We start from the raw sequence: 16065 nt of genomic DNA, 5'->3' as shown, positions 1-16065 counted from the left end.
TGTGTCAGGATGCACAAATACACCCAGCGAAACCAAACAAAAGTTCCAAAGGCAATGATGCTTGACGAAAGGACATATACGGGTGTCTGTTGAGGATGTATGCTATGATGCATGAGTTTTCATAGTATGTGTAAAGATAAAAGAGAAAGAAAAACTTGCAATTGTTCATAACAAAACCAACAGAACGAGTGGAAAAAGGCCTGTGCGTTTTAAGCAAGATGAAGATATAGACACCTGTCTTCCTCTTGCTCTATATCACGCTGAGCCAGCAGTCGCCATATATCTTGAGGGTTTTATGTGATGGATCTGGCTTTTGTTGTCTTGTAGACATATAAGAGGAATAAAGAGACATCAATCATTGATTGATGTAAATCTGTTAGCTTCTGTCTAGAGCACCGCAAATCGATGCCATGGAATCACATTACCAGAAATAGATATATAATAATAATGAATGATCCCCAAACGTTAATCTAGGCGACATAGCTCAGTTGGGAGAGCGCACGACTGAAGTTCTTACGAGCCTCCATCGTGCGGTCCCTGGTTCGATCCCGGGTGGCGCCAACCTTTTTATGGCCGATTTGGAATTTATAGCTTAATTTTTTGTCATCTCCTGTGGTGGTCATTGGTGGAACGGGTGTCAAGATAACATTGGCCGAACCAGAGTCAATTTGATAAGGGTAGGTACATTCAGGCTTGAAGGGTTCGTCTGAATTACATGACACGTCGTTTGACAGAGACATCGGTTCGAAATACCTACAGGTCGCAATGATAAAAATGCATTGGATATGTATATATGATACAGCTGCGTAATGACCATTTTATCATACTGTTTCTCCCAAATTACATAAATGACACGTACAGTCACATTGCTCATCATATTCTCGAGTAAGTGCATCCTCATTTCACTCGTTTCTTATAGTTCAATCAATAGTGTTTCCTCCTTCTCTTGCTTTTCTAGCCCTTTCGGAGCATCTAGAGGCGCATCGGGAAAGACAGTAGGAGGGAGAGGTTGGGGGAACGAGGCAGCATTGTAGTGTCCGGGTGGAAGTTGGTGTTGTTGCTGCTGTGCCTGTGCATTGGGCATTGCGTACTGGAGTTGGCTCTGAGACTGAGATTGGTTTTGGGATTGAGAATGATTAGGACGCGTGTATGGCAGCGTCGGTTGCTGTTGAGCCTGAGTGGGATATTGTTGAACTTCTTGGGACCGTTCATATTGAGTTTCCTCAGGACCCATGGCTGTAGTTTCCATAAATGTATTACCAAAAGTCATTTCATTCGCATAAGGCCCATTTCTCGACAAATCTACTGACGGAGCATGGGGTGTAGATTGTATGAGGATTTCTTGCGAATGAGATGCCTGCAACAGGGCAGATGATAGAGAAGTTTGACGTGTAGGAGAGCTGGGGTGAGTCGATAGATCCACTGGAGGGGGAGCTGAAGAGATTTCGCGGGGTATTGATGGTTGAGCGTGGATTGTAGAGTTATCCTCGATTACCGGTACAGGTGCATCATATGTGGCAGACGTTTGCCTATGTGGCACAGATAAGTTTGGAGAAGAAACAAATGAAGTATTGACAGAAAAATCTTTGGAAGCAACAGACTGCTGCTGTGTTTGAGTGGACGAATGGATGGGCGCCGGCGAAGGTGTCCAATGAGGCGAATATGCAGAAGGCATGGATGTAGCTTCCTGCCTAAAAGGCTGTTGGGGAATAAAACCAGAGGTAACAAGCGGAATTGAAGGGTACATTGAAGGCGCAACAGTTTGAGTCTGGGTCTGCGAACGAGGAGGCTGATAATATTGCTGCGGGGCAGCAGATTGTTGGAATCCGTTTGACATGTATTGACTATATGGTTGCGTCTGATATTGTTGTACACCGTAATATTGCTGTTGTTGCTCTTGATACCGCCTGGCCTGCTCTTCTTGTAGTTTACGCTGGGTGTATGCCTGCTGCCCGTCTAAAATTTGACCATAAAGATGAACTGCTTCGGAGAGCTTGGCTTGCATCTCCATCAACATCTCTAAAAAACATCAGCAAGCGACTTCAACATTACAATCAGGAATCTGACTCACGCTGCTTAGTGGCCTTTTCCTCCACGTTCATTCTCAGCTTCTCTCCCACAGCGCAGGCCTGCTCCGCCAACACATGTGCATGTGGAAAACGTTTCAAATCCCTCTCTCCATAAGCGACCATTTGGTCTATTGTATTTGAAAAAGCCAGCACTGTCTCGTTTTCTCTCGGAGTAAGATCGAAAGTCGGTAATGGCCTATATTCAGGCTCTTCAATGCCAGCAGGTGCAGATGGTCGAGATTCGACATCTCTTAGAGACGCTTCGATAGCGAGACGCATCTGATCATCATAATCGAGATCTTTCCCCTCCGCCTGGGCCAATGGGGGTTCGGAAGGTATGTAATTGACACCTCCAGGCTGTGGTTCAGCTAGAGAAAGCTCAATGGCACGTTGTAGGTCGGCGTCAACATCAGCACGCGAGCGTAGCGTCTTGCCCGGAACTGCCGGCGCCTGCGCATCTGCTTTTCCTCTTCCTCCAGTCATCCAGCATCCATCACATACCCTAACCTCATCTGTGATACCGTATTTTGGCAACGCCATTGTATGGCTTGAGCACGCTTGATCAAAGATAAGGCCACAATTTCGACAGTGATGTTTACGGTTAGTGAAAGTGAATGCAGATCGACATCGCATACAAACATCAGAATCAATCCATGCCGGGGCAGTGGCAGTTGTCAAAAGGTGAGATGGGATGGGAGCTGGAGGCGGAGGAAAAGATACACCAGAATTTCTGAATTCGTTGTATACGTCTACAAAGAAGGAAAGCTCGGGCCGAAGCTGGAAAGCGAGTGCCCATTGCTGAAAATATTTAATGAGCATTTGATGTACTTCTGGGCTGGCACTCTTGACATGCACATCAGTAAGTGGTTGATGACAACAGCAGTTGACGCACCTCAGATCGTATGAGATTGGCCATCTCATCTACAAATTCCTTGCTTGCTATTTCCACCAAGAAATGGTCACCACCATTCTTGATGCACGTATCTAAAAGCTGTATCAGGGATCCATCAGTATTATAGATGTAAACTGAAAAAGCTAAGACTTACCCCTATCACATACATTTGCACTCTTCCATTCTTGCTTGTAAGTCTCCTCTTGAGACTTTGCATGGCACTCTTTGGCTGTACAGCCTTTGCGCGGATCATGTCGGCAGCCTCTAATGATGTTGCGATATCTTCAGATTGTGGATACGGAAGGTTGAGAGGCGAACATGCCTTTTCTAAAGATACATCAGTCCACAGAACATAGAGAATAAGAAGAGTCTACCAATGAGCTCCTCAAATTGAGGATTAGTACTACTTCCCCAGAGCCAGGACATAATGATTGACACACGCAATCAGTACTGGTTAGAGGTTGCTAGAAGCGTCTTTGTTGCTGACAAAGGATACGATAAAGTTGTGCTTGATACCCTCTAATTATAGAAAGTATACGGGCAACTGGATATACAATAGAGTTGACTGAATCACCTTTGACGGCAATGCAGATAGATGAGTTTCTGGTGGAAGAGTCAAATACTCGAATAGAAAAGAAGAAAAGAAGAGAGATAGTGATAACTAGGCTGACGTATTGCGACGGACATTATCTTATCTCCGCTCTGAACAGAATGGCGGCGAAAGCCGATAAAGATCGGGACACTTGTAAACGATATTTCCGATATCCCGGATGAGGCAGTCCACTCAGTCAGCCTTCTCTTCGTTGGTTTTTGTGTATCATCATTGTTAGTTATCTCTCTATTATTAACTGCCATTTCTACTTGTCATTAATCTTTCTCTTCTCTTGCAACATATAAAAGAGGGCGATTGGCAACCAGTCGCCGCAGGGCTTCGTGTTTTCTTTCCTCAAAAAGATTCAACTCTCCCCGACTTTCATCTACCCACCCAATAGATATCTCGGTGGCGTTGTACGAGTACAAAGGTATTAGGAGTCAAAAAGTATTCAAAAAGGTGTCGCCATTATGACAGTCACGTTTCCCTACTCTTCTGCGCCGGCCAAGCAGGTGAAGGAGATCCAGTTTGGTATCATGAGTCCTGAAGAGATTGTGCGTTGTGTGGTGATCTCACATAGAAAGCGCAACTAACGCCTAGAAGAAAGCATTTTCGGTAGCCAAGATAGAATCCACAGAAGTTATGGATGAGAATGGAAGGCAAAAAGTAGGAGGTCTGATGGACCCTAAGATGGGCAGTAAGTCGTCCCGCCATGGTGCGGTGATGACTTGTTCACGTCTGGTACAGCCATTGATCGCAACTTTAAATGCCAAACATGTCTGGAGGGTATGTCGGAATGCCCAGGGCATTTTGGTCATATTGAGCTCGCTCGACCTGTATTTCATCAGGGTTTCATTGTCAAAGTGAAAAAGATTTTGGAATGTGTCTGTTATAGCTGCGGCAGACTAAAGGTCGATATGGTACGTACGCTTGCTATGAGCTTGACAGGGAGCACTCAGCTGGTTGTTCTAGCGCGATCCAATGGTTGGCAACACTGTTCGAAGAGTTAAAGCTCAGCATCGGCTCAAACATATCTGGGCTTTAGCAAAAGACAAAAAAATCTGTGAACCTGACGAACTTGATGAGAAGGAGAACGGTGATGCGACATTTGAGGAGGATTACCTGCAGGAACAAAAGCCACAGCTGAAAGGGCATGGTGGATGTGGGCATGAACAGCCTCTATGGAGAAAAAAGGGTTTAAAGCTTTATGGTGTTTGGAAACCTACCGAGAAGGGAGAGGTACGATTTTTTGGCTCTCCATTGGATTCTGTTGATCAATTTGTAGGACGAAGCAGCCGAACCAGAAGAACGCAATCTCTCTCCTGGAGAAGTTCACAATATCCTCAAGAAAATTACTCCCGAAGATCTTCACATTATGGGTCTCAACGCGGAGTACGCTCGACCTGATTGGATGATCTTGACAGTTCTCCCGGTGCCGCCTGCAGCAGTGAGGCCTTCTATCTCTGTTGACGGAGGAGCTATGAGAAGTGAAGATGACTTGACATACAAACTTTCCCAAATCATCAAATTTAACGGTGTCGTCCGTCGTATGGAAGCAGAAGGTGTTCCTCCAAGTGTAGTGAATGAGCAATTCGACCTTTTACAGTATCATGTCTGTACATACATGGATAATGACATAGCGGGTCTTCCTCGAGATCAGCAAAAAGGTGGACGTGCTATTAAAGCTATCAGAGCAAGATTAAAAGGGAAGGAAGGAAGAATGCGAGGAAACTTGATGGGAAAACGCGTGGACTTTTCTGCGCGAACGGTCATTACTGGTGATCCCAATTTACAATTGGATCAAGTCGGTGTACCAAAAAGTATTGGTATGACTTTAACTTATCCAGAGAGAGTAACCCCGTATAACATTGTCTATCTCCAAACGCTTGTGAACAATGGCCCTGCCACATATCCTGGTGCGAGATATTATGTCAAAGATACTGGAGAGCGAATCGATCTCAAGTACCGAAAATCTGGAGAGCCTATTAGTTTGCAGTTTGGATGGATTGTAGAAAGGCATTTGAAGGATGGAGAGTAAGTCTTGATACTCCAAGAAATTGGTCATTGACATATGTCAGCTATGTACTGTTCAACCGACAGCCATCTCTGCATAAAATGTCCATGATGTCTCATCGAGTCAAACTCATGAACTATTCTAGTGAGTCTCATTCGCATCGTAGCAGGCAACTGGAAGTTAACTCACATGTTAGCTTTCCGTCTGAATCTTTCTGTGTAGGTCAAAAGACGGTCTGCAAAGACTTTATTAAGCAGCTTGGCTTACTCTATGCTCAGAACTTCGCCTTACAACGCTGATTTTGATGGCGATGAAATGAATTTACACGTGCCACAGAGCGAAGAGACCAGGGCTGAGTTAAGCCAAATTGCTTGGGTTCCCCGACAGGTGAGCTCTGTTTTGGTACTGAGAAAGACCCTCTAAACAACGATCAATAGATTGTTTCTCCTCAAGCCAACAAACCAGTAATGGGTATTGTTCAAGACACACTTTGTGGTATCCGTAAATTCACCCTACGAGACAACCTTCTTGATTGGCTCCAAGTTCAACACATTCTTCTTTGGCTTCCTGAATGGGATGGCACAATACCTCCTCCAGCTATATTCAAACCCAAGCCTATGTGGACCGGCAAACAGCTGCTGTCTATGACCATCCCGAAAGGAATCAACATAACTTACAAAAACAATGAGAAACCTTCCCCCATCGATGTCACTGATGAGAACGTATTGATAGAAAATGGAGAATTGGTTCACGGAACAATTGTGAAGAACATGGCAGGAAGCGCAAACAACGGTCTTGTGCACGTTATTTTCAGAGAGTTGGGACATGTTGCGGCAAGAGATTTTTTCTCAGCCGTACAACAAATGGTGGACTACTGGCTTTTACATTATGGTTTCTCTGTTGGTATTGGTGACACAATTGTCGACAAAGTTACAATGGCTGGCATCACCAACAAGATGGTTGAAGCTAAGGAAACAGTACAAATGTTGATTCATCAGGCGGAGGCGAACCGGATGAAACCCAAGCCTGGTATGACAATTCGAGAAACATTAGAAGCTTCCATCGCTGCTGAGCTGAACAAGGCACGTGACTGGACGGGTAAGACCACTCAAGACAATCTCAAAGGAGACAACAATGTCAAGCAGATGGTCGTATCTGGTGCCAAAGGTTCATTCATCAACATCTCGCAAATGTCCGGTGTTGTAGGTCAACAATTTGTGGAGGGGAAACGTATTGCTTTTGGGTTCAGACACAGATCATTACCACATTTCTCAAGGGATGACTATGGACCAGAATCGAGAGGTTTCGTCGAGAACTCTTACTTGCGAGGATTGACTCCTCAAGAGTTTTGGTTCCATGCCATGGGTGGCCGAGAAGGTTTGATTGATACTGCCGTCAAGACTGCTGAAACTGGGTATATTCAAAGAAGACTGGTGAAAGCGATGGAAGACTTGAAAGTAGCTTACGATGGGACGGTGAGGAACAGCGTTGGGGAGGTTGTGCAATTTTTGTATGGAGAAGATGGTATGGACGGTGCTGCTATGGAGAAACAGGTGTGTCATTTACCTGAACTACAGCGAATAAAGATTGATACTTTGACAGAGCTTGGACATTATAAGACTTTCGGATCGAGCATATGAACGACGTTACAAGATTGATGTCCTTGGTAGTAATGGTTTTTCCAAGGGTACTTTACAAGCAAGTATCGATCAAACCTCCGTATCCCTCCAAAAACTTCTTGACGAAGAATTCTTCCAACTCTCTGAAGATCGATTGCATCTTCGAAATGACATATATCAAGATGGTACTCCTGGCCATCCTTTGCCTGTCAACATTCAACGTGTCATACAAAACTCTCAGCAAATTTTTCACATTGACCCACGTGTACCAAGTGATCTTGATCCTGTTTACCTATTAGAGCAGAGGCAGGCATTGAGCGAACGACTAATCGTAGTGCGTGGTGACGACAACATTAGCAAAGCAGCGCAACACAATGCTACACTGGTCTTCAATATTCTTCTTCGGTCTCATCTTGCTGTCCGTCGAGTATTGGAAGAGTATCACCTCAACAAGGAAGCGTTCGATTGGGTTATTGGGGAAATTGAGCAGATCTTCAACAAGGCTGTTGTCAATGCTGCGGAGATGGTTGGAACTCTTGCCGCTCAGTCTATTGGTGAACCCGCAACCCAAATGACTTTGAACACGTTCCATTATGCTGGTGTAGCCAGTAAATCTGTCACAGGTGGTGTGCCTCGTCTAAAAGAAATTATTAACGTTGCTACCAATATCCGAACGCCTGCTCTCAATGTGTATCTCGATCCAGAGTATAGCAGGACAGAAGAAGATGCACACCAAATCATGCGGAAGCTAACATACACGAGACTGAGGGATATCACTGCATCCGTGGAAATCTTCTACGACCCAAAACTTGATTCCACAGATATCGAGGAAGACAAGGACTTTGTAGACGCCTTTTTTGCAATTCCCGACGAAGACATCAGACTTGAGCTTCATTCGCCATGGTTACTTCGTTTAGAGCTTGATCGAGCCAAGGTTCTCGAAGGTGGCTACGAGATGTCTCAGATTGTTGATGCCATTGCCAACACTGTTGGCAAAGATGTCTTTGTGATTCACTCTGAAGACAACGCTCCCAAGCTTATTATTCGTATACGTGTGGTCGCAGAAAAGGAGGATGAGGAACTGCTGGGTGACGAAGACATGTTCCTTAAAAGGATTGAGGGTACCTTGTTAGACCAGGTCGAGTTGGGCGGTATTACTGGTATCCAGCGAGTGTTTATCTCGGAAGGTAAAAAAGTAGTAGTCTCTCAAAGCGGCGAGTATGACCAAGAACGAGAATGGTTCCTCGAAACAGATGGTATCAATCTCAAGGCAGTTATGGCTATTGATGGCGTTGACTCGATCAGAACGTACTCCAACAACTGTTATGAAGTGTATGAGACGCTTGGTATTGAAGCTGCTAGGAACGCGCTGTATAAAGAGCTTAATGGTGTTATTGAGATGGGCGGTTCCTATGTCAATTATCGACACCTTGCACTCTTGTGTGACCTTATGTGCAGCAAGGGTTCGCTCATGTCTATCACCCGACATGGCATCAACAGGACAGATGCTGGTGCGCTTTCAAGAGCGGCGTTTGAAGAAACTGTCGAGATCTTGCTTGAAGCCGCTGCTGTCGGTGATGTGGATGATTGTAAGGGAGTAGCTGAGAATGTATTGCTGGGCCAAATGGCGCCCATGGGTACTGGCGCTTTCGACGTGTCACTCGACATGAATATGCTCAAGGATGTCATCGTTGATCACCGACTGCCTGTTCAAAACATGATGGCTGCGGGCATAGCTGGTGGTATGACACCGGGAGGTGCGATGACGCCATACGACAGCATGTCGCCTATATGGTCAGGTGACAAGGGGTTATTGGGACAGGCCGCATTCTCGCCCATGCAGACATCCGCGAATGACGAGGGAGCCAACTTCGCCTACTTGGGATACGGCCAGTCTCCTATGCAGGGTGGAATGTCTCCCGGGGGTTACTCGCCTTCGTCCCCAGCTGGATATTCGCCAACTTCTCCCTTTGCTGTTACATCTCCAGGATATAGTCCAACCTCTCCTTTTACCGGTGCTGGTGGGGCTTCACCTTGGGTTTCCGGCGGCAGCTACAACGCAACAAGTCCCGCGTACTCTCCAACATCTCCACAATACTCCCCTACTTCTCCACAGTTCTCACCGACTTCACCCTCTTTCTCGCCTTCATCACCTACTTACTCTCCAACTTCTCCTGCTTATGGAGGTGCAGGAAATAGAGCTACCAGAACATCGCCGTACTCACCCACATCGCCGGCATACAGCCCGACGAGTCCAATGGGTGGTGTTACATCACCCCAATATAGTCCTACTAGCCCCAGATACAGTCCCACAAGTCCAGCATTCTCGCCTACTAGTCCTAGATACAGCCCTACCAGTCCGGCTTTCTCCCCTACCAGTCCAGCTTTCTCCCCTACTAGTCCACAGTATTCACCACGTCGGTAGCGTCTGACATAAAAAGTGAACATCTAGATCATGCATCTTGTGCCTTTTGCTGTTGGGTCATGGGTTTGCGCGGTGCTGTCCTTTCTTTACGTGCTTGATTCAGCCGCCACCTCTGATTTCTACTGACGTGGTAGTGATCAGTTCCAGGATAGTAAGTTTCGTTGGTTTCGACAAGTTCTAAATTAACTCAATACGCGTGCAGTGAAATTTCAAATATATCATCCGACTACAACATAAACGAATCAAAACATCAATGCATATAATTAACGACATATTTAATAGAGTTGCAAGCTGACTATGCACTGATCGCGAACCTCAATCTTAGAGTTGTTCTCACTTGAAGATATACCCCGTTGCACTTCCAGTCAAGATAGTGATAGCAGTATAAACCAAAAGGATGCCCTACATATGAAAATGTTGGTAAGCTTGATTCAACTAAGAGCAGCTCATTCACTCACATAGTTGTGAAAACCATACGCCCCTGAAGCGCCTTGAAAAGCATCTACTTTCAAGAGTGCTCCCGAGATAGGTCCTGAAAATACCACAAGCGGTTATCAATCAAGTATTCAAGTACCCACGTATCAAGAAGAGACACACCAGATGTAAAGTTTCCAATGCCTCTTATGAACGTGAATATGGAGAAGACTAAAGCCGGAGCAATCGGATCGTCCTCTTCGACTCTTGTTTCAGCATCGTCTATGTCTTTTGAGATAAAATGAATACTAACTCGAGATAATACTAATCATCTTTGTCCACAAGGACGTGAAACTTGGACCTAACAATCCAAAGACGACTGCAAACGTTACCAGCATTCCCACATTCGTCCCGTAACCCCATAGAAAAGCACAAGATAATGCGCTGCCCATACAAGAAATGAGGATAACCGCCCAGAGAGGTATTCTGTCAGACAGAAAACCTAGAAGAGCATTTCCCGGAACGGACGAGGCATTGAGGATGGCAATAAGGGCAGTCCCGTCTGGATGTTGAAGGTGCAGTTCGCTGGCATAGGCTAGGTGGACAAGGATATAAGCAATATATCGCAAAAAGACACAGCGATTAGGACTCACATGGGAGCCACAAGCTGGGAACAAAATTACCCAAACTCGTGAAAAAAATAGTCATGGATCCCATGAACAGCGTGGTGCTCTTTAGTAGAGACCAATTTACGTTTTGTCTTCTCCTGCCAGAATTTGCATGACCATACCTAGAAATGGGTATACGTCTCTTGATAGGTACGAGAGCAATTGAACCAAGAACGGCATAACCCAATCCAAGCGAAATCATGGCTGCTCTGTAGCCCACATTGTTCAGGAGGCCGTTCATGACGAACGGAAATATGGTACCGCCCACACCAGTACCGGCGTACATGATGCCAGTGGCTAACCCTCTCTTGACAGAAAACCATTCAAACATCAAGGTAGCACAAGGCAAGTACAAAGCTGAATTTTCCTTTTTTAACATGTCTTTGACGATGCCGCTCATAGTACCCACCACCTGAAAAAGGATACAAAATCCCAATCGTTACCAACAAATGCCATGGCTTAATATTTTTCAGTCCAACGATATGATGGAAATGTCGTCAAAAGACTTACTCTTGTTGCAAAAGCACTGGAGATCATTGACAACGATGCAGCTGCTAAACCGCTCACCTGAACAGTCCTCTGCCATCTAGGAAAGGCTGTCAATAACCTATGACATTGCATCAGTATCTCATCTCGCAATTCGACTTCATGTTGGTACTGACGGGCCAAACAAGGCTGCGCTCATGTACAACAATCCGGTCTGTAGCGTCGCTGCCAACGTCACGATAGATGATCCTTCGCCTTTGAATAGTGTATTGGTCCAATACACATGCAAGATACCAACCGAAAATGGCAAGCCCCATACGAGAATCTCGATACAAGTAGAGCCAAGGAGGAAGAGGTACGCTTGTCGACCTGTATCAACGGGAGGAAGGGCATGTTGGGCTATGCCAGGTTCGACTTGATCCTGCTCGACTTGAAAAGATCTGTCTGAGGCATCGTAAATACTTGGAGTGGCAGTGCTTAACTCAATGGTTTCTCCCATATTCTTTAGAAAGGATGGTATCTTATGTTTTACCTTTTGATTATATATATACAAGTTAAGGATAATTGCAAGATATGCCATAACCTTTTTTTATTTTAAATTATCTCTTTCGGTAATGTATATCGAATGGAAAATAAAATGTAGATGAACCCTTATGATTTATCCGGATGCCGGTCCGAAGTGATCTCCATTTTTATTTAAAAATCTTACTACTCTTCATTTCGTAACAAAAAATTTGGTTATGTGAATGATGACAGTATTCAACAACATCATGGCATATCTTTGATTCGACATCTAGCTACAAAAAGAACCAAGGCACATATTTTCTTTTCTACTAGCATAAACAATGTAGAGCAATCAGACAACTTTCATGTATACAAGCAAAGCGAGATCAAGAGTGGTGGTTTACAGCAAAAAAAATAATATGAAAATGAAAAGCGCTTCTTTCGCCTCAAGCGATACGCGATATTTAGAGGGATTGATGATGTTTGGATTTAAAGCTCATCCACAGTCAAGTCGTCCTCGCTATCCTCTACAAGCTCAAAACCCCCGTCACTCTCAGCATCATGAGCCTCAGCACTTTTAGTGCTTACTGAGACAATAGTGTCATCATATGAGATGATGGAGATATCGTCATCTTCAGTGTTGACGGCAGATGGAAGGGCAGAGCAACTAGATGGAGATGCGAGAGGAGAGGCGTACGCAGACGTGTTGGTGGAGGCAATCAGCCCAGACTCGACTGGGGTGCCAATAGAAGAACTAAACGGTCCATTGTTGCCAAAGTCAACGTTCAAATTCGTCCCCTGGTCCCTTTGAAGAATAGTAGGGTCAACATTTTGTTGATTCAAATTGGAAGGCATGACCACACTAGATGAACTGAGACTCTTGCTTTGCATGAGGTCCTCACTGACGGTAATCCTAAGACGCATCAATACCTTCGATACTATGAAGCCAAAAAACACTTACCTCAGCTTGAAAGGCTGACCATACTCAACACCTTTCTCATCCACGAACCTCCAACATTCCGAGACCTCCTCACCTGGTTTATCAGGGACTCTAAGTCCCACAATCTTGATTTCACCTTCGCCTTCCTTGATCTCATCCTTTGTGATTTTGTGATCAACGTCGCAGCCGGTGAGGCCGCTGCTGTCAGCACCACGACTTTGATGCACAAGCTTGACGGACTCAAAATCGTACTCTTTACCAGAAGCGAAATGCGTAAACTTCCACACTTTGGTAAAGATAGTACCAGCAGGCACCGCAGTTCCTGGAGGAATTGTGGAATGGCGGACAAAAGAAAAGATGTCTAGAGGACCGATGGGCTCTTTGATGCCTATAGAATCAATGACCTCTGCCTTAGGCGTGTTCACAGCCGTGTCGTTGACACATTTTGGGATAAATGAAGTCATGTCAGCCATCATGGGCGACACAGCCTCTGGAGTATAGGCGTCTGCCTGCTTATCTTGATTTCGCCCGTCGACTACACTTGCTTTACATTCGGCAAGATAGGTTTGAGGAATGCGAACAGTAGTAGCACCTTCCGATGGTACATCAGGAGGACCAGCCAAAGTGACATGCTCTCTGACTGGTTTATAGTATGGTGCAGGTGAAGGATCTGATTGACGCCATTGTCCTGCCCTCCTAGAACCAAAAGCATCTCCATGAGCCTGACTGTGGCCTCGAAGTCGGGTACAAGAGAACCTCTTTTGATGCTGGTTGCACGGTTGGTGGCTGGTGACTTCTAGATGATCCTTGGACTGGAAGGATGATCGGAAGTTGACCCGAGCAGGAACCTTGATTTTGAGCATGGGATGACTGTTGGGATGCACTGGCAAGGGAGAAGCTTCGCATTTTTCACAAAGATCATAATCGGAACAAGACGGATGCATACATTTGTATCGGATGCCATGCATTTGGGACATGCAGCCTGTCACAAGGTCAGCTAGGGACATAAAAACTTCTTTCTTTGAACGAACCGTCACAAGAGACATTGGAATGATCTACCATGTCTCTAGCCTCCATAGCAGCGCTAACGACATAATCGCTTTTCTTGTACAGCTTGACAAAACTGTGGCCAGGGTGATTCTGGTTAAGCGAGCTGGCACAGTTACCACAGGAATCCCAATCGGGGCAGTTGAGACACTTCCATCTTACACCAACAATCGTCAAGTTGCAGAGGTCACACGTCGCAGCATGCACACTACTTTCATCTGCATTGCCGTCAGGCGTAAGTTTAATACGCTCTTGTAGCTCGGGATGAAGCATAGCCTTAAAGGTATGCGCAATCGGATGAAGCTCAGAGGTGTGAAGGAGAGGCAAGCAAGAACCACAAAGATCATAATCAGGGCATTGATCGCACTTGTATCGCATGCCTCTGATTTCCTGCTCGCACCCATCACACCAGATTCGACGATGACGGAAGCCACCTCTACCCAGTTTGTGAGCTGGAGCTACCTTCTCCTCTGACTGTGCTTGGCATTGGGCATCAACTTGGGGTTGCGAAGACGTCTGCACAAAGGCGCCAGGGATTCTAGGCTCAGGAGAGTTGTCTGAAACAGATATACGAGAAGAGCTGTCAAAAGTGTTGGCGAGTTGATTGGTAAGATTGTTCAAAAAGCCGTCTAGCATGGACTTGATTTCCTGAGCAGGAACAAGCCCATTCGGGTTGCTTGGATTGAGCATCTCAGAAACACTTTCAATCATGCTCTTAAGTCGGCGCTCATGGGCATGCACTCTCTCTTGATGACGAGGATGGGAGCTGGGGATAAAGAATGGTGGGGGTGGAGGTTTGTTTATGAAATTAGGTAGTTGCGATAAGGGAGGAGGCAGGAAGCCTGGGAAGGCAAAAGCGGAAGGATGAGGATGCAAGATACTTTCCAAAGGCGGAAAAGGCATCATGGGTGGGCAATTGAGCTCTTGAGAGGCCCTCCAAGCCGCAAGTCCATCCTCTGTCTGTTGAGCGCGAATAGCCTCTTCTCTGCCCTCAGTTTCCGCAAACTCACGAAGAGTTTGGTGATAGCCATGTAACGGCCTATTATCAAGCTCCTCGTTCAATTCTTTAAGACGAGTATCACAAAATCTCAAAGCTGACTCGAGATGCTCAAAGTGCCGACGCTTTTCATTGGCTCGGCTAGTCCAAAATTCTCTGCCGATAACATCGCCCTCGCGGACACATTCTGCAGCTTTGTCTTCAAGCGAAAGGAGTAAGCCTTTCTCAGAAGTTAGTGACTCTTGAATCCCCATGCGTTGGATAGCGATGGCGTCAAGAGCAGCAAGCAGTTGATTGGCTCGGTGAAACCCATGAACAGAAGTCATTCTGGGGTCAGATGTCAAGAGAATTGTAAAGACTAAAGCTGGCGAAGGACCGATGGTCTTCCGAAAGGGTGCTTGAGCAGACTCGTACCTGCGTGGAGAACGGAGAGAACAAAGGATGCCAACAAGAAGTGGACATTCAGTAGTAACAAAGTTCATTGACAACACAAGACACAAGCGGAATGCAGATAGTCAGTATTACTCTCAATGATATCTCCCGCCACTGCATTTGCCACACAACCAAGAACCTGCACGAATGCGTCCAGTTCCGGCGTGTTTCGACAAAAGCATGCAGCAAGACAGAACTTACTCTCCAGTATCACACACATGCTGCTTAAACATAATTCTTGCATTGCGCGAGTCATCTGGAAAAAGAAGAACATTGACCCAAAACGGGTGACAAGTGGCTGGGAGATTAAAGATGGTTCGGAGCTGCAGAATGTTTTATGGTATGGTGACAAGTGTATGATATAGTATCAGGAATTCCGGAGCAGTCACGTCAGCGTTGCCTATAGCCATATGGCGTTGCAGATAAAATATACCTTTTGTTGTACTTCCCGATAGGGCGGAAACTGGCGAGCATCAAAAGTAAAGCGCCGAGTCTCGTCTTTGAGTGTGGCCTTGATGATAAACATGGCGGCCAAGTCGGAAACTTGCGAAATGAAGAAAGAGAAAAGTCGAATGGAATGAAGAATATAAAGCAAGATAGAAATGATGGGTGGCAAGAACCGGAATGATGTAAGGCGGACATGTGCAAATCTCCGCCATAGGTGACCAATATTGTCTAAAAATGCCACGTGTAATCTTTTACTACTCAGCATCGCCACGTCATAAATTCCCGCAATACCCAAAATGGAATTACATATTTGGAGCAAATTTGCCCACTTTTTCGCATTTATCGGCTAAAATAATCAATATGAAGCCAAATCTGATCGAAAAACGATGACATCAGGACATATGTCAGGTGACAGAACAAATGAGCATTTGTGGGGATAAGTTCCGCGTTGGAATATTTCTAGCAATTACAACTTCTTTTTTTGTTACAATTACATTTCCATCTCTATTTAGAATATAG

General features: G+C 45.4%; 4 protein-coding genes and 1 non-coding gene across 5 annotated transcripts; 2 read left to right on the top strand and 3 right to left on the bottom strand.

Annotated features, from left to right (window-relative positions):
* Positions 1-473: 473 nt before the first annotated feature.
* L203_101037 lies at positions 474-561 on the top strand. Its single transcript has one exon. It is a non-coding gene; the product is annotated as a tRNA-Phe (tRNA).
* Positions 562-913: 352 nt separating this feature from the next.
* On the bottom strand, positions 914-3387 carry L203_101036 (uncharacterized protein; the record flags this gene model as incomplete). The annotated part of the gene is made up of 5 exons (XM_066210487.1): positions 914-2019; positions 2072-2912; positions 2962-3060; positions 3116-3288; positions 3336-3387. The coding sequence occupies 5 exons, from the start codon at positions 3385-3387 to the stop codon at positions 914-916; spliced, it is 2271 nt and encodes a 756-aa protein (XP_066066584.1).
* A 636-nt stretch (positions 3388-4023) lies between these two features.
* On the top strand, positions 4024-9611 carry L203_101035 (DNA-directed RNA polymerase II subunit RPB1; the record flags this gene model as incomplete). The annotated part of the gene is made up of 10 exons (XM_066210486.1): positions 4024-4107; positions 4157-4250; positions 4301-4473; positions 4526-4792; positions 4839-5587; positions 5632-5711; positions 5764-5785; positions 5846-5954; positions 6005-7120; positions 7170-9611. The coding sequence occupies 10 exons, from the start codon at positions 4024-4026 to the stop codon at positions 9609-9611; spliced, it is 5136 nt and encodes a 1711-aa protein (XP_066066583.1).
* Positions 9612-9944: 333 nt separating this feature from the next.
* On the bottom strand, positions 9945-11678 carry L203_101034 (uncharacterized protein; the record flags this gene model as incomplete). The annotated part of the gene is made up of 8 exons (XM_066210485.1): positions 9945-10013; positions 10070-10143; positions 10209-10283; positions 10339-10620; positions 10679-11050; positions 11103-11151; positions 11204-11300; positions 11356-11678. 8 exons carry the CDS (start codon positions 11676-11678, stop codon positions 9945-9947), a joined length of 1341 nt encoding a protein of 446 aa, XP_066066582.1.
* A 494-nt stretch (positions 11679-12172) lies between these two features.
* On the bottom strand, positions 12173-15625 carry L203_101033 (uncharacterized protein; the record flags this gene model as incomplete). Its single annotated transcript, XM_066210484.1, has 5 exons — positions 12173-12596; positions 12645-13605; positions 13655-15081; positions 15301-15422; positions 15533-15625. The coding sequence occupies 5 exons, from the start codon at positions 15623-15625 to the stop codon at positions 12173-12175; spliced, it is 3027 nt and encodes a 1008-aa protein (XP_066066581.1).
* Between the last annotated feature and the right edge of the window lie 440 nt (positions 15626-16065).

The sequence above is a fragment of the Cryptococcus depauperatus genome, chromosome 1 (assembly GCF_001720195.1).
Source record: "Cryptococcus depauperatus CBS 7841 chromosome 1, complete sequence".
Lineage (NCBI taxonomy): Eukaryota > Fungi > Basidiomycota > Tremellomycetes > Tremellales > Cryptococcaceae > Cryptococcus > Cryptococcus depauperatus.
Note: the sequence above shows the minus strand (reverse complement) of the source record. Positions and strands in the feature narration are given on the sequence as shown.